Genomic DNA, 27,257 nt, shown 5'->3' on the forward strand with positions numbered 1-27,257 from the left:
CCCTAAGTTAACGCGCTGCATGACCCAGTGTCACGGAATAGTCCGAGAAGACTGGACAGCTCGCCAACTGCACTGGCTAACCATTACCCCGGAATACGATCCGCAAATCGATTAATATCCAGGTTCCCAATTACTGCTGGGTAGACAGAGGCAAAATGGCGTAAAGAAAGTTGCGAGGCGAGGATACTGACCATTGCACCTGGGGCGTACCAACGGTAAGGAGGCGTATCATATGTCCCAACGGGATGAAGAAACTGCACTAGTTGAGACTGTGTGTGAGAAGGACCTAGGTGTGTATGTTGACAATGAGCTGAAGTTATCTGGCCATTGTGAGAAGAAGGTAAATCAGGCAAATAAATTATTGGGTCTTATAAGAAGGTCGTTCAGATATCTAGACGGTCCGTCCCTCGTAACGATCTTCAGGAGTGAAGTGCTAACCCCATCTGGAGTACTGTCACCCCATCTGGTCCCCAAGATATGCTAGGAACTGTCAGTTAGTTGAAAATGTTCAAAGGAGGGCCACCAGACTGGTGCCTGCACTTCGGCACCTCAGCTACCCTGAGAGATTGGAGCGCCTGAACTTGCCTAGCTTATACTACAGACGGGCAAGGGGGGATCTAGTTGAGGTGTATAAGCATCTCAGGGGGCACTACTCAGTTGAGTGTCCTTACTTGGAGCTGGCGGACGCTCTCCCCACAAGGGGTCACAGCTCAAGATTGAAGAAGCCGCAAGTCCAGAAAACTGTGAGGGCAAACTTTTTTGGAGTGAGGGTTGTAAACTCTTGGAACAATCTACCAGAGAGTGTTGTGACGGCACCGAGTGTAAGCTCTTTCAAGACAAGACTTGACCAACACTGGAGTGGGTTCAGGTACATTCAGGAGCCGGTGCATGCCCAGTATTTGCCAACAGTGCGTGACAGAGACGTGACCGATCGCCCGGGCGGCTCGCGAGTCGATCTTTTGGTGAAGAAGATAAATGAAAAGGAAAAGTAATCAGAGACGTGACCGATCGCCCAAGCGGCTAACAAGCCAATCAGTGGCGAAGAGGATAAAAGTAAAAAAAGTAAAAGTATGACCATTACACCTACTACCTGCGATACGCATGTTACTGTTGTATTGTAGTGGATTCCTCCCCTACAAGCACCGAACCTTCTCGAATGCCCCAGCCTACGCCTCCAGCGCCGCCTACGGAGCGGGGGTCAACTATCAACCCACGCCTACCCCCGCCTTATAAGGCCTGACACCGCTGTGACCAGCCGCTTTCTACCCAGTGCCACCAGAAGCAAGACTTCCTCCTCCGCGCCAGCCTGGCGGCTCCCGCTCCCGCCGGCGACCTAGGCGTCCCTCAAGCCGTGTGCCCTCACTCTGGGCACCCTCACCACCCAGCTCTCTCTACTCATCGCTTGTTACCATGCTACCTACACAGCAACAAGCTGCATTGTACATCCAATACAATATGTATACAGTGAGCACATTGTGAGTTTCCTTTCTCCATCCCATCCTGAGTGTGAACCAATATCTCATACCCCAACAGTATTGTAGTGGATACCTCCCCTACAAACGCTGTTTGTCGCTGAGTATCCGACTCCGCGAATTCCCCAGTGTATGCCTTGTGGTCTAGGTCAACCAGCGCCGCCTTACATGACGGAGGTCAACTATTAAGCCACGCCTACCTCTGCTATATAAGACCTGACCTCGTGGTGACCACTCTCTTTTCTACCTACAGCCAGTCTTCAAGCAACACCTCCTCCTCCTCCTGCCTGGCGGCCCTCGCTCCCGCTGGCGAGCATGGCGACCCACAAGCTGGTCCTCCTCTGAGCACCCTCACCAACCAGCTCTCTCTACATCACGCTTGTAACCACGCTGCCACTTCCCAGCACCAAGCTGCACTGTACATCCAATACAAAATGTATACAGAGAGCACATTGTGAGTTTCCTTTCTCCATCCCATCCTGAGTGTGAACCAAAACATCACGCACCCCACAAATGGTGACCCCCGGAGATTCGCACTCACACAGGACGGAGGAGAAACTGATCACTCTCCCAGTCTTCAAGCAACATGGAAGACTGGCTTATCCACACAGAAGCAGCTCTCATCGGCTCTACAACTACTGTCTCTACACCGCAGGTTAGACATCCTAGAGCAGCACTGCTTCTCTAAGCAGATACCAGCTCCTCTTCCTGCCCCAAGCACCACGTTCTACCGGCCCCAACACACCCGTCCTGCCTCAGACGCCGCCCAGGCCCAGCAGTACCCCCTGCCTTTCCTCCTGACGCGGCCCCTGCTCCTGACGCGGACCCACACACCCCTCTTTTCTCCCTCAGGTACACCCTGCTACTGTCCTGCACCCTGCTGCTGTCGTGGACCCAGCTGCTGTCACGGACTCTCCTCCGCTCCTGCTGACGCAGCCCCTGCTCCTGACCCAGGCCCACACATCCCAGCAGGCGCATCTGACGACTCTGTACCTGCCGTGAGGGAAGCACAACATTCATCGTCTCCACACACCCTTTTTCTCCCTCTCTACTCCCACAGACATTGTGTATCTAGACAGTTGTCTCCTCTGGCGGCCGGCTCATCTACGCCCTCGCCGTTCTGCCTCACATGAGGCATGCACCGCCCGTTCTGCCTCACGTGTGCCATGCAACCCTGCAGACAACAAGTCTCCTACACCGCCTGGAGGGAAGGGGGAGTACTGTAGTGGATACCTCCTCTACAAACGCTGTTTGTCGCTGAGTAGCCGACCCCGCGAATTCCCCAGTGTATGCCTCGTGGTCTAGGTCAACCAGCGCCGCCTTTCATGACGGAGGTCAACTATTAAGCCACGCCTACCTCCGCTATATAAGACCTGACCTCGTGGTGACCTAGCTCTTTTCTACTTACACCAACCAGCAAGCAACACCTCCTCCTCCTCCTGCCTGGCGGCCCTCGCTCCTGCCGGCGAGCATGGCGACCCACAAGCTGGTCCTCCTCTGAGCACCCTCACCAACCAGCTCTCTCTACTCAACGCTTGTAACCATGCTGCCTTCCCAGCACCAAGCTGCACTGTACATCCAATACAATATGTATACAGAGAGCACATTGTGAGTTTCCTTTCTCCATCCCAGCCAGAGTGTGAACCAACACATCTCGCACCCCACAGTATCACCAACACTCCTTTGAATATGATCATATTAAAAGTTTTTTCTTGTATATTTAGATTTATTTACAAAACACAAATCATAAATAAAGAGTTAGTTAAAGTTGATTTTGCGATATTTGGTATTAAGTAAGACCAATTACAAACACCCAAAGTTTATCCTTAAGCAAGACATCTTTGTACTTTATACAGAACAAATTACGGGAGATGATTTTTCTTAATTTAGTTTTTAAGTCGTAATATATAATTTACTGGGTAATTTAATTTATAAATACTTGAATTCATCTAAAATTCCATAGATAATGTTGTTGAAAAAAGATTCAATAGATGTGTAGGATGAAGTAAGTTGTAAACAAACAGTGCAGCTGTGTCAGGTCACCCAGTGAGAGGTGTTGACGAGAGGTGTTGATGAGAGGTGTTATCACTGAAACAAGGTGGTCCTCTCACCCCTGACAGTGTAACGGGTCACTTGTTATAGTGAGGTAATACAGTGTGTCAATTGTAATATAAGAGTAAAGTGCTTCATTCATTAGTTTCCCTACAGTACAGTATTACAGTGGAGTTTGATGTCTCGAGCCAGTTATGTGAACGGTAGTACAATACTGTAATATTAATATATTTATATAGGTAGAGATTCGTTAGTGACCATAACGAGAAATTAAGGTAAATTTGTATTGTCACACCGTTCACTATTTGCAAGTAAAAATTTTTTTTCTAGTATATTTGTGTATGACCTTCATTTTTGGCGGAAATTAGCCGGGTTTTTTAGCGATTTTTTTCGTTTGACGTTTTCTGAAAAAAGTGGCTAAGCGACAAAAAAATACAAAAAAAAAACACTAGAAAAAACAAAACCTAACTTAACCAAACCTAACCTAACTTAACTGACTCTCACCATAAGATGGAATCACCTATTTCTTACCTTATTGGCCTGGTTCTTGTTCGTCGTTGCATTCTGGGATTCTTACCCAACGCCACATATGTTGGTCTTTGCGATATTTACATTCAGTCTTGCTCTTGGTACACTTTACTGAGGTTGGAAGAACACCATGCGATCGAAAAATGCTATAGTTTCTACGTTTTTTTTCCAAGAACTCGCAATCAGCTCCATATACTTTAAGTGACATCCATCGCAGACTTCCATGGTCGGAACTGAATTTGAATTTCAAAATATGAGACCCAAAATAAAATTCGATTTTGATTGGGCCAAATATACTCTGAATTAGAAAAAATGCTTTTAATTGGCCGCACGACGTGCACGGGTAAGCATGCGCGTCATGATTTATGAAGGAGACGCGAGAGACACGCAGTGTTGGGTGAGAGGCAGACGATAATAGCGGGAAATAATGGAAGAAAATAGAAATTTATTTGGAAAAGCTATCTCCGTTATTGTACATTTCCGCCGGTAATGTAATAGATGAAAATTATCTTATAATTAGACGTCTTATTCGTATGATAATAGATTAGTGGTAGGAATGAACGGTGTGTAAACGCAATAACACCGAAATTAATAACCAAAATAGGTTTAGTAATTTATGAGGAAACTGCTACCACCAGAAAACGTTTATGGATGTTCTTTGTTTCTTGTTGGTTTTGTTGAGTGCGAGTAGTTTAGAAGGTAAGCCTACTTCATATTTTGGGTAAAATTGCAGTTTCGGCCAATCTGCCCTAATAGTTTAGAAATTAGTTTATCCTGTGTATTTTGGTGTGATTTTTAATAGAATTTTACCTTTATTTCCGGGAAGTTAACCCCCCCCCCCCCAAATATGGAAAAACTTTAAGATTCATTTCTGACATTATTCTTTGTCCCCTGGTTGAAATGGGGTTAGAAATACTCCAAATAAGATCTAAAGGTTGGGGAAGGTTAAAACAGTTGGCCGTGTATTGGCCGAAATCGCAAAAAAAAACATTTTTACTTTAATTATTTATTTGTTTTCCTATTTAGGTTAGATAAACTGATTTTTCGGTGGTTTTCACCGATTTTGACATTCATTTGTATCGGAAATCAATAGTTTTTGAGGTACTCGTGCCCCCTTATCCCCAGTGGGATTCAGGGGTTTTGGGATGGGGAAAATCACAAAAACCAGTTATTCCCGATAGAAATGAATGTCAAAATCGTTCAAAACACATAAAAAAACATCGGGAAAACATAGTTGCCAAATCTAACCTAATCTAACCAACCTAACCCCTGTTAACCCAACCTAATTCTTACCTTATTCAGATGGGCAAGCTTCAGGTTCATCAACTTCAGGCTCGTTGTCGTAGTCTTTGTGGGGATGGCAGGATGTACTGACGCCTGCTGCTGACGGTCACAGTGATGAGGATATAGATGACCTGTGTCGATCAAAAATCTATGGATTTTGTCATTTTTATAATTCTTAATAAACAAATAATGTGCTAAATATTGTGTTAAATATGCAGCACAAATACCAGACTGTTAAACATGCTCTTTTACATTGCGCCAGAACCATTCACTGTTATAAGTGCACGTTTGAATTTGAGGGGTACACAAAGGTCTCTGAATGATTAACGGCTAAGTGAGTATACCTGTGATCCTTCAAAGTAGAATATGTCTTCCACGAGTCACTGTAGATTATGGAGCCTGTACAAATATACTTAAAAATAATAGTTAATAGAGTATCCTCATCTCATTTAGTACCATATGGTTCACCGAGGGGTACAGAGAATAATTTCTTACTGGTGCTTTCAGTACCACTGAACAACAACAGCTGACATAACACACGACCTCGTTCGTACTTTCGTTTCACTATTAAAGTTTCATCGATCTCTACTTCAATGTCTTCACCCCCAATATTGTCTTGATTTTGAAACCCAAATTCAGTTACTTCTGAACAGAATGAACGCCAGTCAAAAGATGTATGCTTTGATAATTAATTGTAGACACTTGATAATAATTTGGTGATCCCAATGTTTGCTTAACCAGTGGTTAATAAAATACAATAATTTCCATGACAGCATTACAAAAGAAAAGTGCCTTATCTTGCCAAAAATCACACTCATTATCACACTTCAGGCACTTGACAGTTGCGGGTAGCACCCAGTGGTCACGGAAATATTGCACTACAAAATCGTTCTTATTATAAAAACGTGCAATAGAAGACATATAATTGTCAACGCAGCCAGTGCACAGCGAGGCCATTTCTAAACTGACTTGTAATTTCAAACTGCCCACCAAGTTGGCAGGCTGAACGGATTTTTACTTGATTTTGAAACAATTAATGATGATTGGCTCCCTCAATCACATGACAACATGGTGATGCATGAAACGGGAAAAAACTCCTCCCACGCATTAGGCAGGGCCTGGGCAAGAGGGGTAATGCACATATGAACACACGGGAGCGCTCTCCGCGACACAGACAACAGCAATTTCCAATCTAAATTGCGCAATATTTCGGTAACCGTTCGTTTCCGATGCAGATGCCATAGAAGAAAAGTGTCTTAGAATGGTCTGAACTATGCGAAAAAGTGTTTTTAATTAAGAAATTGATTTGGGCCCAATAATGCAAAAATACCAAAGGAACTTATGGAATTGAACTAAAATTTCTGGAAATGTTATATGTATCATACCAAATGAGGCTAATATATGACTGGTGACCGTCAGCGGCTCGGTAATTATGGAGGGTCTTTTTAGACTCGGTTTTGTACGCTGTTTACTTTCACTTCTATTTATTTTCTCGGCCAAATGCTTAGTTTTCGAGATATAGGCGAGTTGAGATAGCATCATACAGTCGTTTCATCAGCTGTGATGCGGCAGATGTAAACAATGTACCGTGGCCGTCAGTGGTTTGGTAATTATGAGGGTGTTTTTAGACAGATTCGTATGCTGATTACTTTTAGTTCTATTCATTTTCTTGTGTAAACGGTTAGTTTTCTAAATATAGGCGAGTTAAGATATAGTTAGGTTTCTTAGGTTTGTTTAGGTTAGCACATGATTTTAGCTCTTTTTATATTTTCTCAACATAATGCTGTACAGTATCTCCTAATAAAGTATGTGAAAACTGGGTATTTTTAAACCCATTTCAATGAAAACCAGCAGACGGTCATTATCTGATTAATTATTGAAAATGGAAACGAGAGTGCACAGAACCTGACCTAACCATATTAAGTTGCTATCCAGGGCCTACGAACACTTGTAACAGCAAGAGAAACTTACCGTACTTTAATATTAACGTGGGTTGAGTGTAGTGATGGCATCCGACTGTTACACTTAAAACAATCATTTTTCCTTTAAAGTCTGTTCCCTGCTGCAATTTGGACACTTGCACATCCTTCCAATAAGTCCATGATCACACATTAAGTTCTTAACACAATCTTGATCCTCAACAAGCACTTGCTATAACTAATTGAATACTATCATGACATAATTGCATAAGAGGCTAAGCATCTTCTTCAGGGAGAATAATAAGATTAGGAAACAGAAAAGTGCAGCCTATTAAATTGAAAACAAAAGACAATCAAGCCAATATTTAAGGTATTAAAACCCCCGGTGAGATCTTTCAGTGTTTATTTTACTTTTTGTCATCCAGATTCAAAAATTTATTGTTTAATAGTGGACAAGAACAGTGGACGCGACTGGAGAATGAACAGCGGAATATTTCTGAAAAAAAATTGTTTCTTTGCATCGAAAACATGTCGAGATGTGAAATTAATGCCATATACCTATTCAGTTTTCACTGTGTTTTACCCTGCAATTTCCCTCTTCTTTCATATCCTGCCCACTACAGGTGATTTATGATTGAAGGTAGAGAAAAATGATAAAAATAAGTGATATTCTCCGTTAGCCGGAACAATTGGCACAGAGCACTTCCAAGAATGAGAGATTTCTGGGTAACGAGACGACTCTCTCAAAGCCGGAAAAAAATCCCTCATCCCTGGAATTTTCTGGGTAATGGAAAAATTTTCTCGGGAGTTCCAGAAATTGCCCATTATCTCAAACCCAGAAAAATCTTCCCCCATCCCCGGAATTTTCCGGGTATCGGGAAAATTTTCTCAGAATTTTCTGGAAAATAGTTCCCAAATCCGGATTTTTCGGAAAATTCTGGCTTTGGGAACGATTTTCCGAGTAAATTCCAATTCTGGCTATCATAGAGTTCCGGGTTTGAGGGATTCCGGCGAATGGAGATACTGTATTACTGTACTTACGTACTTACAATTAAAGGAAAAAGATGTATAATTTTTATTAATTACAGTTACTGTACTATCATCCAAGTAACATTTCTGAAACAATGAACCAATTCTTTAAACTCTTGATGATAACCGTCTCATCCAATTTTACCAATGAGGGAAAATATAAGGTTAAATCACGAATTAAACACCTGTCAAACCTTTGAAAATCTATCCTAACTTATCCTCATCTAAAATTATACCTATTTTTACAAAAGTCTTACCTTATTTAGCCGATGGAGGTGTGGTGTGGTGGATGTAATCCTAGACAAGGTTCTTGAAACTCCAGGGCACGAGCAGTAGGTATATTCAATAAGTGGTACAAGGCTGGGCGTGATAGCCAACCGATACAGGAGCGGTTACTAGGGACCCCGGACCGTAGGTAGGCCGAGGCTGATCTGAGGGAAATTAGCTAGCCAGGCAAAGAGAGTTGCTAGACATTCCTAGGACAATAAATGAGGTCTTCTAATTACTCGACTAGCGCGGTACAGACATAGTACATCGGGACATAGTAAATGAACATAGGCATTAGACATAAGCATGGACATCAGACATGCTATAATAATATGTAGTGATACAGACATGTGAATAAATGGTACAATGAATGGTAACAAGAGTCCTGGTGTCAGGCGTGTTCACATATCTTGGTATGTACATATCTATACACCTCCCTCCCCCTTTACGCTCGTAGTGCAATCTCGAGCGGCTACGGACTCTTTTTCCATGAGTCGGGGGGAGCGGCGAGGGACAATGGGAGGATCAACTGACGACCTTCGTTCCTGGTCTGGGCAAGGGGACACAGGGGACGGGGAGGAAGGTTCGTCACTAGAGGGTGGCACTGGGCGGAGGTGGCGTCTGTTTCGCCACCACACACGACCACTGGGGAGGCGGACTTGGTACGAACGAGGCTCGCCACGGCCCATGACGACCCCAACCTTGTCCCAGCGGTGTGACGTCGGGTCCTGGATTCGTACTTGCTGGCCGACGGCCAACCTGGGAAGGGGGCGGGCTTGGGCGTCATAGTGGCTTGTCACTTGGGCCATCCGGGCAGCCTCACGGCGGTCACACTCGTCCGCCTTGATCTGCCATTCATCTAAGAAGGACTGGGGGTGGGCAGGCACACAAGTACGAAGGGGGCGGCCATACAACACCTGGGCAGGAGAGCGTCCGGCAGGGGTAGGGGTGTTACGGAGTTCCAGTAGGCCCCTGTCGAACTCCTCGCAGTCCAGGTTCCCCGTCGGTGCTGTCTTGAGGATGAGGTATTTTACGGACTTTACCGCTGCCTCGGCGTGGCCATTCGCCTGCGGGTAATGAGGGGAGGTGACGATGTGGTGGACGCCCCAGCGTTCGGCGAAGCTCTTGAACTCGTGGCTATTGAACGGGGGCCCACCGTCGGTTCGGAGGCGGAGAGGCACTCCGACTTCCCGGAAGAAGCAACAAAACATCCGGATGACCCTGGAAGAGGTGGTGTCCCGACCACAGGGAACTACCACGGGCCATCCAGAGAGCCTGTCGGCGACCACCAGGAAAGACTTTCCGGCCACATTAAAGAAGTCGGCGGACACGGACTCAAAGGGCCGCTTTGGGAGGTCATTGCACAGGTACGGCTCTTGTTGCTGGCTGGGTTGGAGTTGCTGGCAAGGCTCACAGGCCTCAACCGTGCTCTTAATATCGGCGTCAATACCAGGCCAGAAGACGGTCTGACGGGCTCTGCGCCTGGTGGCTTCAACGCCGCGGTGGCTGTCATGGAGGCGGGATAAGGTGCGCCGGCGGAGGGCAGCGGGAACGACGATCCTGGGGCCGTACAACACCAGCTCTCCGTCCGCATAGAGGCTATCCCTTAGCTTCCAGAAGGGGAGGGCGGAGGCGTGAATGTCGTAGCGGTTGGTGGGGAATCCAGCGGAGACGTAGTCGAGGAGTTGGACGTATGCCGGGTCTTGAGCGGCGGCGATGCGAAGCTCCTGGAGAGTCCTATCGTCTTCGATGGAGGGCGTCGTCGTCGTCTTGTCAGCAAGAGAAGTGGCTGTGTGTGTCACTAAAGACCGAACGTGAGCAGCGGCCGTGGTACAGTCGACTTCATCTTCAGGTGTGGGGCGACTAACAGGGGCTCGGGAGAGGGCGTCTGGTATGCACAGAAGCTTCCCGGCGCGCCACACAGCTGTAAAGACGTAAGGGGCGGTCTTCTCTTTGAGACGTTGGAGGCGAGGATTTTCGATGGCGTCCAACGTGTAGTGATTAAGAATGGGTATGAGCGGGCGATGGTCCGTCATGAGGGTGAAATGCCCAAGGCCGAACAGGTAAAGGCGGCACTTGGCCATAGCCCAGGCGACTGCCAGCATCTCTAGTTCAATGGTGGCGTATCTGGTCTCCGTGTCCGTCAAAAACCTGGAGCCACACTGAACTAAGCACAGTCTACCCTGGCCGTGGTCTTGAAGGAGGGCATATCCGAGGCCGTATAGACGGGAGGCGTCGGTCTGGAGGACCACTGGTAAGGACGGGTCGAAGGGTGCCAGGACTGGGGGTGACAGCAACGCCTTCTTAACATTCCTGAACGCTAGGTCGTGGTCAGGAGTCCAGAGGAACGAGCGCTTGGGGCTCATGAGGGGGCGTAGGGGTTGGGCTGATGTGGCGATTTTAGGGGAGAAGTCGGCCAGCTGATTTACCAGGCCCATAAATGAGCGAAGGTCGGTCAGGTTCGCTGGAGTAGGGAAGTCCCTGATGGCCTTGACCTTCTCCTCATCAGCTGAGATCCCCTCTGGCGAGATGTTGTAGCCGCAGTAGTTAACTTGGGGGGCGGCGACCACAAATTTATCTTTGTTCAGGGTGATACCATGGGCACGACATCTTGTGAGCATCAGATGAACTCGGTTCAAGTGGGCCGGGAGATCATCGTCGAAGAGCAGGATGTCATCTACGACCTTCACGCAGTTGGTGACACCCTGCAGAGCCATATCCCCACGGAGGCAGTACGCATCCCCCGTTGCTGCGAAGCCCATGGGTCCGCGGCAGTGTTGGAAGCGGCCGTAGGGCGTGATGAATGTAGTGAGGTGGCGATCTTCTTCCGCCAGGTCGACTTGCCAGTACCCATGTAGTGCATCCGCCGTGGTAAAGAACTTTGCAGACGGGGTGACGCTGCGGACTGCTTGGATGGGCGTAGGCGATGGATGGGCGGGACGGGAGACCTGCGAGTTGAGATGGGTGAGGTCCACTGTGATGCGAACACCTACAGGCTTGGGTGCCAAGACCATAGGGTGGCACCACTCGGAGGGCTCCTCACCGGCGTGTCTGATGATCCCCTGCTGCACCAGAGAATCGAGCTCCGCCTTCACCTTGTCCCGTATGGCAAAGGGGATAGGCCTGGGTGTGTGGATGGCGAAAGGCGTCGCGCCAGGCTTGAGGTGGATTCTCATCGGGGGGCCTGTCATCTTCTTGAGCGGCGTCTTCTGGAGGTCGGGCTTGGAGACAAGGACGTCGCTGAACTGACGAAAAAAGAACTCCCGGGCGGCAGCAGGTGTGGTCATGGCTGAAACAGGTATCTCTGCACACCTGTTGAGGTGTGTCACAGCGAGGATGGGCTTTGGGAACTCGGATGAGACGATGGCCAAGTCCTGACAATGGCCACATGACAAGAGAGGGGTTTGGATGCCCTCATGGACGTGGACTGTGGCAAGGCAAGACTTGGGACCGAGCTGTAGTGTTGCCTTGAAGCAACCCAAAGGTGGAGACATCGGGGACCCGTCCGCTGTGAGCACGTCGTTCATGGCTGTGGGTGACAGGCTACTCCTGGGGATGTTGAGGGCGTCCAGGTGTGTTGGTCCAATCACCGTGATGTCCGCGCCCGTGTCAGGTATCATCAGGAGGTTGGAAGAGTTGGTACCGTAGGACAGACGAACATTGACGGGCTTGGGGGACCTGTCACTCGAGGTATCATCCACGCGTCGGCATCCTTTGTTATTCTTGGGAGACGGTGGTGTGGACGTTCTGTCGGGCTGTGAAGAGACGTTTTGACCTGGAGATGGAGGCTTCTTGGTGGACCTGCAACACTTGGCGAAGTGTCCTTGCTTGTTGCAAGCGTTGCATGAGGCCTTGTTGGCAGGACATCGAGGTGTGCGGGGCCAATGGCCTTGAAACCCACAGTTTCGACATGTACTATCAGCCGCAGGGCACTTTCCTGGACCATGCTGGTGCTGACAGTTTCTGCAGGATTCGGGAGAAGAAACTGGTGACTGTGACGGGGGCTGTGGAGAGGACGTCGTCTGCATCTGGCGTTGATTCCTCTTGTAGGTGGAGACGGCGTGGACTTGAGATGGCGATGAGTGTATAGCTGAGGCAGCCTCTCTTGTGGCCTCATACGACCTGCAACAGGTGACGAAGTCGGTGAGGGAAGAGGCGGCGTCGAGGGTGAGGAGTTTCTGAAGCAGGTCCTCGTCACGTACACCCATCAGCAAGATCATCTTGAGCTGGATCTCAGCACAGGTTACAGGATCGCCTGTACATAGGTCCACCTCGGTTGCTAGGTCCTTAAGTCGTGCATAGAAGTCTGAGAATGATTCCCCAGAAGCTTGTTTGCAGGATAGCAGTTCCCTACGACGCAAAGCTTCATTGCGGAGGCCACGGAAATGACTCTGCAAGGCGTTTAAAACCTCTGTCACTGACCTGGGGGAGTCAGGGGGGATGGCTAGCGTGTGCTCTAGGAGGCGTTGAACATCGAGGGAAATGCACGATCTTAATTGGATGAGTTGTTTATGAGGGGGCATTCGGTTGAGGTCAGACATAACAGCAAAGTCTTCGAAACGACGTCGCCATTGACGGTATACTTGATATGTTGCATCAGATTGAAGAGGTGGGGGGCTGGGAACTGAAGACTTGCTGTGCAGGGGTGTACTCGAGACGGCAGGCGGTGGAGGAGGCACGGAGAGGTCGACGAGAGTTGAGACTGGAACAGGTGGTTGAGAAGACACTGAGGCATACCTAGGGGAGATAGGTGACGTGTGAGGAGGCGTTGTCTGAAGGATAGATGAAGAGGCTGAAGCTGGCGAATTGGTTGTGGCAGCTGGTGAAGTCGTCCTCGTTGCCAGCAATTCCAATAGGTCCAGGAATTTGCGGTTATCAGCTTGGTGTTGTTGTTGAAGTTGAAGGCGGTAAGCTGATTCCTCTGACTGTCTTGACAATTCCTCTTGACGTCGTTTTTCCTCCTCTAATTGACGTCTTTGGGCTTCCTTCTCTTGAGAAACTTGTAGGAAGTGGATTAACTGACGTATATCCTGGCTCCCATCCTTTGAATTTGGCGCGCCCGGCGTGTGAGGCGTGAGGGGGGGTGGGAGGGTCTGTGAGGCGTCGTCTTCCTCATAATCCTCATATAAATTTCCCAGCAAATCGTCGTGGTCAGACATCTCGTGCTTGGTATTGTTGCGATGGGGAAGACAAGGAGAATAAGGTGAAGTGCTATATTTTCGCCAATGGATTTGCTTAAGTGCAGGAACTGGCTGGCAAGTAAAAGAGTACTGACTGTAATATTTGTGAAGTGAGAGGAGGCGGCTAGCGGCGGTGTATTCCTCCGCGCGCCCGGGCGAGATGCTGGTTCAGTGGGAGGGGACGCGGGCAGTGGCTTGCGAGCCTCCGTGGATGGGGGGTGTATGCCGGAAGTGCTGTCTTGGAAACTGGGCTGAAGGCGTGTCTGCTACCTGTAGGGCCGCAGAAACATAGCAAAGAGACATGAAAGGCACTGCACTTCACTTAGGGCACTTCACAAGGTCACAAAGCACTTTAAATCCAGGGGCACTGTGGAGTATATCTTCTGGGCGGGAAACACGAGGCCGGAAACAGACAGGGCCGGCTCTTGAGGCTTGTAAACTGTCGTGTTGGAGCTACTCAAACTGCGCCATGTGGTGTGGTGGATGTAATCCTAGACAAGGTTCTTGAAACTCCAGGGCACGAGCAGTAGGTATATTCAATAAGTGGTACAAGGCTGGGCGTGATAGCCAACCGATACAGGAGCGATTACTAGGGACCCCGGACCGTAGGTAGGCCGGAGCTGATCTGAGGGAAATTAGCTAGCCAGGCAAAGAGAGTTGCTAGACATTCCTAGGACAATAAATGAGGTCTTCTAATTACTCGACTAGCGCGGTACAGACATAGTACATCGGGACATAGTAAATGAACATAGGCATTAGACATAAGCATGGACATCAGACATGCTATAATAATATGTAGTAATACAGACATGTGAATAAATGGTACAATGAATGGTAACAAGAGTCCTGGTGTCAGGCGTGTTCACATATCTTGGTATGTACATATCTATACAGGAGGAACATAAAGTGATTCCGTGTGAGCGGTTTCATACACAGCTAAACATGTTTACTTCTATATGTGATATAGACAAGATCAACATTGATGGATTTTAAGTTCACTAAAGACACTTTTGCGAGATATATTAAATTTTCATTCACGTGAGCTTCATATGATCAGCCTCGACCAATCAGAGGCAAAAATTAAATTACAAGTATTCATTCGTATTATGGTTTCCTTGTGACGAAACACCGAAAATGTGCAAAAACAATAAGAGAATGACTTAATCCTTCTCCTTTGGTTAAATAAGAGAAGTTTTTTGTAGTACTGTACAGGGTATTGGGACTTTTTGTAGGTTAGGTCAGTAATTATTTTTAGTGTTCTAACCTTACATTTTCCCTCATCTTCAAACTCCTGCCCACCTTCTGTATATCATTGTCATATCTCCATAAATAGACATTAGCAATTAAAATAAAGGTCATATTTCCCATTATGGTTACTAACGAATCTATACTGAATGAGCAATTTTAGGAATAATCTCAACAGAAGAAAACATGCTTCTTACCTCTCAAGTATCCAATAATGGCTGGAGGAATTGAAGCTTTCATACTGCTTGTTTTTCTTTAGTTTTTGTAAAGAGTAAATACCACTTGGTTCACAGATGCCATGTTTAGGATTAAGTTGTTGATGGTAATATTTCTCTCCAAACTGTGTGCACCTTTTCCACAGTGGCATGTTTATCTCATTTACAGTAGTTCATATGGAAAGTGTACCGGGAAAAGGTCAAACTATAGGTGATTTATGATCGTAGGTCGAGAAAAACGAAAAAAGATTATAGGAAAAAGTTGTCCTATCATTTTTATCACACACTATCATCCAAACATCACTTGTAGAAAAAATAACAAAATAGAAAAACTCTTTCTGGTGTTAGCCGTCTCCTCCACCATTACCTAAACTTATAATAGTTGATGACTTAATTTTCAAACAAAATTATAAAATTATGGAGAAATAAAAAGCAACATGATAAATAATTAGTTAGGTGAGTCCCACCTTAAAAGTAAATACTAAATACAGTACGTATTGTACTACTAAATTACAGCACTATACCTTCATATTGGTAGCAACACTAGGGTATCCCTAATGAACCTGGAGCAGTAAGAGCTCCAATATGTCAAAAGATACTTAAGGTTCTTGAAGTAAGAGTTGAGATGTTAACTTACATACATATCCCACAACTATTACTCTTCAACTACTGTCTGAAACACACCAGTCTCCCACCTAACAACCAGGTCCAATCACAGTGGTTCACACTACACTACCTTCATACTGGGAAAGTCAAGTCATATATATTGTACATATGATGTTCAACTCTGATGGCCAACGCCATCTTTTGAGCAAACACTTCCCTTCTCCATATTCACCTTAGAAGAACTCATGAAAATACAGCTAGACCCCGACTTACGACGGGGTTAGGGACCCAAATCCAGGTCGTAAGTCGGACATGGTCGTAAGTCCGACATAGATAAAAAAAAAAAAAAAAATTTTTAATAAAAAATCTACAATGAAATACAGTGCAGTAAAAGTAATGAATAAAGAGGAATGGATACAGTACAGTGACAGTAATAAATAATAAGGAATGGATACAGTGTGACTGAGCACTTACCTTTAATGTAGTCAGCTGAATGCACATGGGGCCCCCATAATTTTCTAATTATACATGGAGACTACATTAACTGGAAACGTTTCGGTATAGAAAATGCGTGTCATTTGAAAAAAAAAATATATATATATTTTTTTTTTAATAAAAAATCTGCGGCGGTTGTAAGTTCATAACTATAGAATAATTTTACAGACAAATAATTGTTTTAATGTTTAGATTCCAATTCTTGATGGGATCAAGGAAAAATGACTGACTTAGCGAAGCAAATGGCAAGTAGACTGTGGTATCAGTGCCTTCAGTTCACCAATGAATTAACTAAAACATAATTGAATTATGAGTTATTTCAGCAGAAAGTACCATAGCCACTGAGCAATATATACAGTACAGTATCTATTATCTGTTTGTCAGCACTCTGGTTCATTCTTGCTAAAATCAGATTGTTAAGTGATGGTTTTTTGAACAGTTGGGATGGAGACTAGAAGACTATAGTGCAATTCTGTACAGTATACTGAACTGCACAGTACAGTACTGATCTTAGAATTTTTTCTATTTATTTTAGTTAAATTACGTTTCAGTTGTTCTTTGTGAATTTTCGCTCTCACTGTTTAGTACAATACTCCCAAAGAAGATTTGTTTGTATGTATTCAGGAAAGCTTTTAAAATATTCCAAATTAATACCTGTACTGTTCTACAGTTGATGTGCCTTTATTTGGCATCTTACTGAAATTTCAGTAAATGATGTGAATTACTTTACTGTACTTGTGCTAGCTACTAAAGATGTTCTGCTGTGTATACACTGGCATGTTTGTCAAGTGCTTTGTTTGATTCTGTTGTTATCCTGAGGAAAAAAAAAAGGTTACTAAACCACAGAAGTAAAGACTGATGTAATGATCATAAAATTTATAAATTTTACTTTTACAAGTCAAGAGAAATCTACCAAGGCTGGAATGCACAACTTAATGTAATGTGATGTTTTTTTAATTGGTTAGGAGAGGAGTACAGTACTGAACACTTCAGGCACAGTATGTGTGCTGACATTCTAGTATATAATCGTACGTGTTCCATTTATTTTACCTTTATGGATACCGGGTAATTTTTTATTTATTTATTTTATTTGACTATTGTTTAAGTTATGTGTTGTGCATTCAATGATTTTCCATGTGGTAGTCTCACACAAAGAACAAGATGGCGGACGTACGAGACATCTTGGAACTGGAGCGGTCACCTACCCCAGAGGTGAGCAAGGAGGTCATCCTGGGCCTGCGTAAGGAAGCGCCCAAGAAAAAGAAGGAGAAAGAGGGCATGCGGAGACCTGAAGGCATGCACAGGGAACTTTATGCTCTCCTCTACTCTGACTCAAACAAAGATCTGCCCCCTCTGCTGCCATCAGACAGTGGTGAGTATTGTTTGTCTGTTTACTGAAGTATCTAGTTCAGTGAACTTTTGTGTGTATTGTATATCTGTATGGTATTAAATTTTTCCCTATACTTAGTAAAGGTTGAGGCAGAGAATTTTTACCTAACCATATAATTTTCTATGCACCTGAACCTTTCTAGTTAAGAAAAACCCAGTATACCCTGTATAACAGTTTTAGGCAGACATGTTTACAAGTAATTTTTACCAAGTTTAGAGTCACCTTGGATGAGTAATTTTTTTCACAATTTCATTATTATGTTTATATGCTCTGAAAAAGTGATAGGTTGCTTGACACACACACACGCACAGAGGTAGATTGATAGCTGAATAGATAAATACAACACCATCCTTATCTTCTGATATCTTCACAAACAGGTCAAGGATATAAGAGCGTGAAGGCCAAACTTGGAATGAAACGAGTCCGACCCTGGAAATGGATGCCATTTACCAATCTTGCTCGCAAAGATAATGCTGTCCTGTACCACTGGCGGCGAGTGTGTGACGAGGGCAAGGAATACCCATTTGCTATGTTCAACAAGGTAATCTGCTTCAGTTAATGATTAGGTTTAGGTTAGGTTTATTTAAGTTCAGATTTGGTTAGGTTAAGTTAGATTAGGTAATGTTAGTCCTCGGTGAATCGTGTTTGGATTGACTGGCTGGGAACATATCAGATTGAAGTGACAACAAACAAACCAACCGCCCCCAACAGCTAGTAAGATTCAATTATTTTGCCATATGAAATTCTCTTGATAAAGCTATAGTATTTTATATTCGTTTGTGCTTTGGTCTGAGTACCTGTAAGTAGTCTGCCTTTCCTAACCTGATATCTTGACTCAACATCATTTTCTTTATTTTGTATTTAATGAAACTAATGTGGCTTTTAATTTTATGTTCAATAAACCATATTTGAATTGTAGACATTTTGATTGTGCTTTCAATTTCAGAAAGTGGAGTTGTTATCATATTCAGATGCAGAGTACAGTGAACACCTGCTGTGTGATGGCTGGACTAGGATAGAAACAGACACTCTTTTCGAACTGTGTCATAGATTTGACCTGCGCTGGCCTGTCATTCACGACCGCTGGCCATCACACCTCACCACGCGTAAAATGGAAGATCTGAAGGAAAGATACTATAGTGTCACCAACATACTGAAAAAGGTATTGTGTGTGTGTGTTGTGGTAGCTTGTGCTTACAGCTATTTTGCACAATTATTATCATTTATTGTTACTGTGCTCTATATCCATTTTTGCCTCCATAGCACAAGCAGGGGACATTTATATCCACAACTGTTCCTTTGTCTTTACCTCAATCTGTATATGTGCCACTCCCAAGTTTGTTAGGAGTACATTATTATGCAAAAAATATTCAGCATAGAGCAATAAAGTTTTGAATATTTTTTTATATACTGTACATGTTTACACTTACAGGTAAATAACTTGACTGGACCAGAAGGAAAAATTGTCAACTACGACGCAGACCACGAGCGACGACGCAAACAACAGCTCCTTAAACTCTGGGACAGAACACCAAAACAGGTAAGCAATCCTTCTGGGGTATAAGGTGAGGAATAGCCAATTAGTTTCAGACAGATAGTTGGAAACAGCAAGTGCTAAAATGATGTATTCCTTCTCTCATTTTGGAACTTCCAGATCGAGGAGGAACAACAGCTGCTGTGTGAGCTGCGTAAAATTGAGGCTCGTAAGAAGGAGAGAGAGAAGAAGACTCAGGACCTGCAGAAGCTGATCAGTGCTGATGCTGATGCTCGCAAGATTCCCAAAACTACCAAGAAGAAGATACAGCAGACGAAGATTGCCAAGTTGGACGCACAGGTAAGGTTAGGTTAGGTGGTATTAGAGGTTAAATTAGTTTAGGTTACACTTACTAAGTTCTTTCCTTTAGTAATGCAAGGCTATAGGGAGTGTGGAGGGGGAAGAGAGAGTGAATGGAAGGAGAAGGAGTTTGTAGAGATAAAGGTAGTTAGCTTGGTCCCTGGATTTTTTAGGATAGAACAATAAACATTGATACACAAATAGGAATATGGATTAATAAAAGTGGAGAAATAAAGGAAGGTTAGATAGACAATAAACATAATGCATTTTATATTTGCCATATTCTTTTATTTCCATGAGCAATCTTTCAAAAGTAATAATTTATTTCTCTTCACCTTTAGCCTCCAAGCCTGGAGAGTTGCACGGGCATCAAGTTCCCTGATGTGAAGTCTTCTGGAGTCAGCTTAAGGTCACAACGTATGAAACTTCCTGCCAGTGTTGGACAGAAGAAAGTTAAAGCCATCGAACAGCTTTTGACTGAACTGAACTTAGGTGAATTAGTTATGCATGTCTTTGGGGTATTCTTTGTGTTTATTTAGTAAGGAGGAGTAACTTTTTCATTATGGTTTCAAATTTTGATGTACATATGTATAGTACAGGTATAGACCCTCAAATCCATGAACCCTTGGAACCAAGATCAAACTGATTTTGAGAATTTTGCTAGTTTCCTGAGTCTTGGCCATCTATCTGCCTTAACTTGGCCTACCAGTGTGCTTCCACACACACACACACTCACACAGACTCAGTTGAACTTTTGTTTCACTTCTTAAATAACAAAATAAAGAAAACATCATTGTATGCTTCCTTTATATGGAAAAAACATTAAATATATCCATTTTCTTAAACTGAGTTACCTAGGTAGGCCTTCATCACAGTGTAATGTGTGTTTATGTCCGACTCCAGCAGCTTCACGTGTGCACCACAACAGTTAGGAAGTAGAGAGTTCAAAAATAGATTATTATTTTTTGTTCACATAGCTAGCTTTTAAAATTAAAATTGGTTGAATTAAATCAAAGATTCTAGGAAACTTATGGTAGATGCTGCCTGTTCTCACATGACTAATGTGACAAGCAGCATCTAGCAAGAGTTATGATACCTCGAATCTATGTGTTCAATCTGATTAATAGTAATTTTAAAATCTATATGAACACACAAATATTCTATTAATAAAAATTAACACATTATACAGTGAATAAATATAATCAAGTTATTGGGCTATTTATCCAATCAGACACGAATTGTTTATGAACTCTCCTTAATGTGTAAAAAAAAAATTTAACTAACTTTTAGGAAACACCCAACTTCTAAATAGATTGTACTGAAATGTTTTTTTATTACAGGTTATTACTTTATTTTGGTATTTAAGAAGTAAAACAAATGTTCAGGTGAGTGTGTGTGCAAGCAAAACCTGTAGCCAGGAAAAAATCCGGTTTTTGAGATTCATCAGTTTTATGAAATTCGGTTTTGAGAGTCTGTACCTGTAGTCCACCTGACTCTGTGTTTGGAAAAGGACAAGTTGAGTTGCTTCTTTGAACAGATAGGACAAGAAAAAAGATTAATATGCTATAATTAACTAAGACTTATTGAGAAGTTTAGAACTCAGTGACTGGAATTTTATCCAGTTGAGTCATCATACAGTACCTTCAATGGTTTTCTAGTATTGGGAAAATTACATTGAAGTACTGTACAATACTCCAGTTATTTTTTGTGATGTGAACAAGGTATGTTCTTTTGACAGAGACAAATCCAATGGCAGTAGAGGAAGTTTGCCAACACTTCAATGACCTGCGCTCCGACCTGGTGCTTATGTATGACCTCCGGACCATCCTGATCAACTATGTATTTGACCTTCAAACTCTCAAGCATCAGTGTCAGAGTGTCATGCCAGACAAGGTTTGATTCACGAGCCTTTTTCAGTCACCTCAAGCTTGATTGTGTGATGTGACAGGGGTACATTAAATAGATAATTGAGGCCTTGTTGTGGAGAGAGAGTACCATAGTGGAACACATCTATTAGGCACTAAGAGTGAATGATGGGAGAATGTGTGTGTGTTTGCTTTTGATCTAAGCCAACGAGAACATTAGTGGGTAAAGGTTAAAAAACAAAATGTGAACTATCATTAATACACCTAAATATTTTTACTCAATAAAGTAATGTACAGTATATAACAAATCCCCAAAGTTGGAAATTTATTGTATAATCCTCCACCATAATTTTTTTACCGTTAAAGTCAACATGGGGGGGTGAATGATGGAAGAGACCAGTGAGGATGATAAGAATAGAAGAGTGTGTAACCGAGAGGCATTAATGTTGCAGTGTTCGGGAGAAAGGAATTGGCATGAGAGAGTGCATGTAAGGTGTGTATTAACATGGAGGGTTGTGTGGAGATATATAAAGATTGATGGATGGGTTATGAGTTGATCGCTTAATTCCGTGTACTGTATGAGTGGCTTGACAAAATCGTAAGACTTTAACTGTCAGCAAAGTTACAATTAATGTCCTGGGCTCCTACCACTGTACATCAAGAGACAGCAAAAAAAACAGTTCTTTCATGAAGGGAGACAGAAATTGATATTGTAGTTTGAATGGAGGTAGAGAAGCTTTTCAATTATTTGGGAATGGATGTGTAGGCAAATAAAACAATGAGTAGATGAACTAAATCACAGAGTGGTGGATTGAAAGAAAGCAGTAGATGGATTTAAGAAAAGCATGGAGAGAGAAAATGGTGGATAAGGTCATGTTGGGGATGTACAGGGGAAGTGATGTATATAAATGTGATTCTGGTGAATAATGTGTGGAGTGAGTACATAAGGATGTAGAGAATAAAAAATAAGGAAGGACTTGCTACTGATGGGTAGTGCAGGAGCATGTGAAGTGACAAGTCAACTAGATAAGATATTTGAGGCCTTGTTGTGGAAGGAAAACACCATAGCAGAACACATCTGTCACAGCAGTAAGAATGAAAACATGATAGAAATTGAGGGAATAGTGTGTGTGGGGGTGTGTGGGTTCTTGTTTACAACCACCCTGAATCTTAGTAGGAAAAGTCTCTAAAATGTTTTAAGTTTTCGCTATCATCATCTTTCAGGTTTTGGAGATCCCCGAGTCACTGACCATCAACCCAGGGGAAGAATCACCAAGTCGTCCTCGGGCCATTTCCGAAATGATTGATGCTGTTGCAACACCAACCACACCTAATGTAAGTTGGCTGTGCATGTCAGCAGAGAGAACAAGTGTACTGTATTTCAAGTATACAACATTTGTTTCCAACAGTGCATTTGTGTTGCAAAAGTCAGAAATCTTTCTTGTTTGGAATTCTATATTTCTGTACATGTGTTTGTGTCACCAAAATACTCAATAACTAATGGGGATACAGACTGGAACACTCATAAAATTCTGGTTACTTTTGGACAAAGTCAAAGTCACCAAGAGCTGTCTGACTGTGGGTCTAACTCTAATAACTCCAACCCCTGAGTTTTCAATTTCATCACTACTTCTAATATTAGTCTTAATTACTTGGGTTAAGTGGTGCATAGGGTTAACCATTTAAACAAGCACATATTGAACTTACATACTTTGTTTTTAAGTTACAAGACAAGGAAGTGTGTAGGTTGTTGCAGCACAGTCCTTTCTGTTTCTATTTCATTATGTTCTGCTTCCACATCTCCTCTAATTAAGGATTCAGTTTCACTTGAGCCACCCCGCACATAACTGGGAAAGGAGGAAATATAATAAAAGTAAATATCATTGCTATTACATATGTAGGAAGGATACCACTGGTAATTATCATGGGATGGAGCTTGGGGTATGAAGAATGAATTCTAGGGTTTAGGACCTGTTTAGTTTTTGATAGTTGGTGTTTAGTATGAGTATGTGAAGTTCTGTAGGATAGCAGCAGTCTCTCTTAAGTGTTGATGACCAATAGCTTAAAATCACAGCAAGTATTTTCAAGTCCGCTTACAGGAAAAAAGGTAGCTGGGGTTACTAACAGGAAATGATTAAAAGATGTGTGAAAATTTTATTTATTTATTTTATTTTATTTTGCACTCATGTTGATGTGACTAACTTGACCAGGACAGAATTTACAGAATGAGAACAAGCATGTATGCTTTTGATATCATCAAGGGTGGGTCATGTTGTACAGATTCCTGTGTTGTTTTCAACTTCCACAAATTCTCTCCATATTTTATGTACTCGATATGTACAATATTTCCACACAAGTTTTTTACTGTTACAGAGGAAGCGGAAAGCAGCGCTGGAACAGAGCAACGTTCTCAAGAAGATAAAAGCGAGAACTTAGTACTAGTGTTATTGATAAATAAATTTCGTAAGTTAATTTTTACCTCTAACAGTATCAGTCAGATGTATATATTTTGATGTACCATTACTTTTTAGTTTCCCACCTAATCTTTCTCATCATTCCCTTGAAATAAATTATGAATAAAAAATCTAGAATGCCTTGAAGATTACTTATAAATCTTACTTTTGAAATCTTCGTTTTTTTTTATAAAATACTTTCTTCTCTGCCTGTATTACTTTGTGATTTGATAACCAAAAATAAAAATTGTCTGACTTAATTATGTGTGGTTATTGTGACTTGATAAATGCATGTTGCACCATACTATACCTAATAGTCTTGTGGACCTCTTCTGTCTAAGATATCACACCTGCAATTCCTTTATCATTATCATCAAAGGAAAACATTCACAGTTTTTTGAGATCAGAGGCTCGTGTTGAGGTGTAGAGAGTGATCAAACCATGAAAAATCCAGATTAAAGTTCAGTATTTTCAGTTAGGGACAGTGTGAATACAGAACACTAAATACTAAGCCTTTTGTTACACAAAGAGACAGCATTGCTGGCACTGCACTTGTATTGCCTTCCACTCCCAGCAATTAACTCCCCTGCACCAGACTAGGGTCGGTCTGTTTGTGGGGGCGGGGCATTCTAATCTTACAAACTGGTCATATACAATATAAATAGTAAAGAAATACATGTACTGTATTTAACACAGGTTGACATCATAGAGGCTAGGAAGAGTGTTGTTGCGGAGTCAAGAAGGGCCATGAAGTGTGAGGCAGGCAGTACAAGGTACACTACACTTGTTTTATTATGTTATTACTACAGTATTTACCATTATTATTACTGCCTCCAATGATTGATGGTCAAGACCCCTACCATTCTTGCACTTGGGGGGTAGAATCATGTGGTGAGGCATATGAAGTTGAAGGGTAAGGCTCCTCCATCACAAAAACGGGGATGGGAGGCTCGCATGCGTGAGCGAGCGAAGATAAATGCCTACTTGGCAACATTATCTAGATAGGCCCATGTGGCGATTCAAACAGTACCGTGAATATAAATTTTTTCATATGACGGGAAATGAAGCTTGGAGGTTTAAATAAATAGCATACAATATTTATAAGAAATGGTACAGTACTGCAATGTGTTTTGGAATCAAATTCAAGTGAGTCTTGTGTAGATTTAGCAAAGATTTTAAGGTAGGGGTTTAAGTAATGTTTATATACAGTATTATAAAAAAATATAGTAACTTACATCCAACAATAAAAATGTCAAAAGGATTATGTATGAAAAAAAAAAGCCAAGTCTGAGGAGTTCTATTTTATATACAGGAATTACAACTTGTTGTTTGACTAGACATAACAAGTTTGGGAACGGCAGGAAATTTTTTTACATTAGTGGCAGATTACTGAAAATTTGAGAGCGAACTCTGATTGTGATAAGACTTCACTTGGATTTTATATCTACAAGTGTAAATTCTGAACCCAAGTACAGTAATTGAATATTATTATAGTTATCAAATAACCTTTGTACAATTTAGTTTGAATATTTTGTATTTATATACATGCTCTGTGATCATGAAACAATAAATGCATCATGAAAAGCTACAACTTGGACTGGAATTTTATTAAATAAAACTGGTTTTATTACACTTAAAAATTGAAACTAAATTGACTAAGTAATAATAATAATAATAATTTGTGACAAGTATTTGATGATTAATTTATTTTCAAATTTGTTTCTTCATAAGGCTGCCACACACACAACTGACCTGACATACCAATAAACATTTAATAACTGCAAGTACATGACCTAACATAAAATTTGAACAGGTTTCACATATTGCAACTTCCTTCATGGATAAGCAGTATTTAAAATCTTTTGCAATACAAGAAATGGTATCACTGAATTTCTCTTGCATTAATAACCTTATTTGTCATAAATATATCTTTGATCAGTATACAGTAGAACTTCATACATTATTTATCTCGAAGTCACAGAGAATTGACATTTTGGGGGGGAAAGACTAAAGCAACCAAGTGCTATTTTAAAGCTATGCTGCCTGCACTTTGTTGTGTAACAGTTATCAGCTAGTTTCAAGTGTTTTAATGCTTGTACTATTATTTTATGAACTTGTACTTCATTAAAAAGACCCAATTTCAATAGAGTACTGTATTTAAAAATCAGATAAGTTTATGAAAAAAAATTTCATTATTCACATCTCTATACAAAAGTACATTAAGTTTTAACCCTTTCAGTGCAAATCCAGAGTGAAAAAAACTGAAAATCTCAAAATATTTTACCTTCCAAAGTTTTGTCTTACAATGTAAAAATAAATTTTATGCATTTGTGTAGACACACAAATACACATGTACAATGAATGACAAAACTCGTGTCGTGAAATTTGGTGAAAACATATGCCGAAGGGCTAAACTTTTGGTGCGCTCTGCCTTGTGGTAGGCGGCTCTCATAATGTTTCACGAGTTATATTTAATCTTTGGACAAAACCGCGACACGACTTTTGTCTTTAATTGTACAGTCGACCCTCGTTAATTTGGACCCCTTTAATCCGGATTTCGGATAATTTGGACAAAATCTGAACTTTTTTTTTTTTTAGATTTGTAGGAATATTACCTACGCGGATCTTAACCTAAAATGCTGGTCCACCCACTGCTGAGATAAAACACCAGCGTCTTTTTGGTTAAATGTAACATCACCACTAGTGTAGAGGGGGGATGCAACTTTTAGCTTCAGACATGAAAAATATTTACCATTTACTGCCAGTAAACAATGGAAACGTAAAATATGTACCAATTAGTAATGAAAAGTTGTGCAGTTCCTTCAGCAAATGAAGCTCACCAACTTACAATAGGCTAAATTACCTTACAACGTGTTTTCAGTTGTCTATGTTGAAGTTCTTAGCACAGGCTAACTTATCATATCACATACGGTATCACAGTTCTCATTGATCTACAAAAAATACCGGTAATAAAACCCTTTTCTATATTTCACACTTACTATAATACCCGGTAATCTACTTCAACCTCCTATTGTTACAACGACGCATGACGCACCACCAGCTGTTGAGTATCAGCTAGACCAGGGGTTCTCAACCAGGGAGGAATTTCCCCCCTCAGGTTTTCAGGGGGGGGGGGAACTGATACTAATATGGAAAAAATAAAGGATTTTCAGTATTATATGCATATTATTTGGAATGCACTTTTTGAGGCAGACAATCTTGGAAAGGAGGGGGAATGACATTCTGACATATGGTGAAAGGGGTGCATGGGGCAAACAAGGTTGAGAACCACTGAGCTAGACGGTACACTTGTTTCTCGAATCGTTTTCAGTTAAAAAACTGTTACATCACACGTATATTTTACCTTAACTGTGCCTGAATGAATATATTCTCAGAAATAAATAGTAGTTTTGCTGAAACGTG

General features: G+C 42.4%; 1 protein-coding gene across 3 annotated transcripts; it reads left to right on the plus strand.

The window, feature by feature from the left end:
* The first annotated feature begins 3,481 nt into the window (after positions 1-3,481).
* On the plus strand, positions 3,482-26,189 carry LOC121853439 (DNA methyltransferase 1-associated protein 1-like). 3 transcript variants are annotated; one of them, XM_042347567.1, is made up of 11 exons: positions 3,482-3,618; positions 17,436-17,664; positions 18,060-18,223; positions 18,629-18,844; positions 19,115-19,222; positions 19,337-19,516; positions 19,858-20,008; positions 21,255-21,409; positions 22,606-22,716; positions 23,755-23,844; positions 24,531-26,189. In XM_042347567.1, exons 2-10 carry the CDS (start codon positions 17,454-17,456, stop codon positions 23,815-23,817), a joined length of 1,359 nt encoding a protein of 452 aa, XP_042203501.1. In that variant the 5' UTR covers positions 3,482-3,618; positions 17,436-17,453; the 3' UTR covers positions 23,818-23,844; positions 24,531-26,189. The 3 variants fall into 3 exon arrangements, with proteins under 3 accessions (XP_042203501.1, XP_042203500.1, XP_042203502.1); XM_042347566.1 differs by lacking the exon at positions 24,531-26,189 and having other exon boundaries at positions 23,755-24,094; XM_042347568.1 differs by lacking the exon at positions 24,531-26,189 and having other exon boundaries at positions 3,490-3,618; positions 17,448-17,664; positions 23,755-24,094.
* Positions 26,190-27,257: the final 1,068 nt, after the last annotated feature.

Source organism: Homarus americanus, unplaced genomic scaffold, assembly GCF_018991925.1.
Source record: "Homarus americanus isolate GMGI-L3 unplaced genomic scaffold, GMGI_Hamer_2.0 scaffold4896, whole genome shotgun sequence".
NCBI lineage: Eukaryota > Metazoa > Arthropoda > Malacostraca > Decapoda > Nephropidae > Homarus > Homarus americanus.

Excerpts from the sequence above, each read along its gene's own strand:
- LOC121853439 (XM_042347567.1), top strand. The coding sequence starts at position 17,454 with ATGGCGGACGTACGAGACATCTTGGAACTGGAGCGGTCACCTACCCCA. Across the intron at positions 17,665-18,059 it reads TCTGCTGCCATCAGACAGTG|GTCAAGGATATAAGAGCGTG; the intron begins GTGAGTATTGTT and ends CTTCACAAACAG. Across the intron at positions 22,717-23,754 it reads CAACACCAACCACACCTAAT|AGGAAGCGGAAAGCAGCGCT; the intron begins GTAAGTTGGCTG and ends TTACTGTTACAG.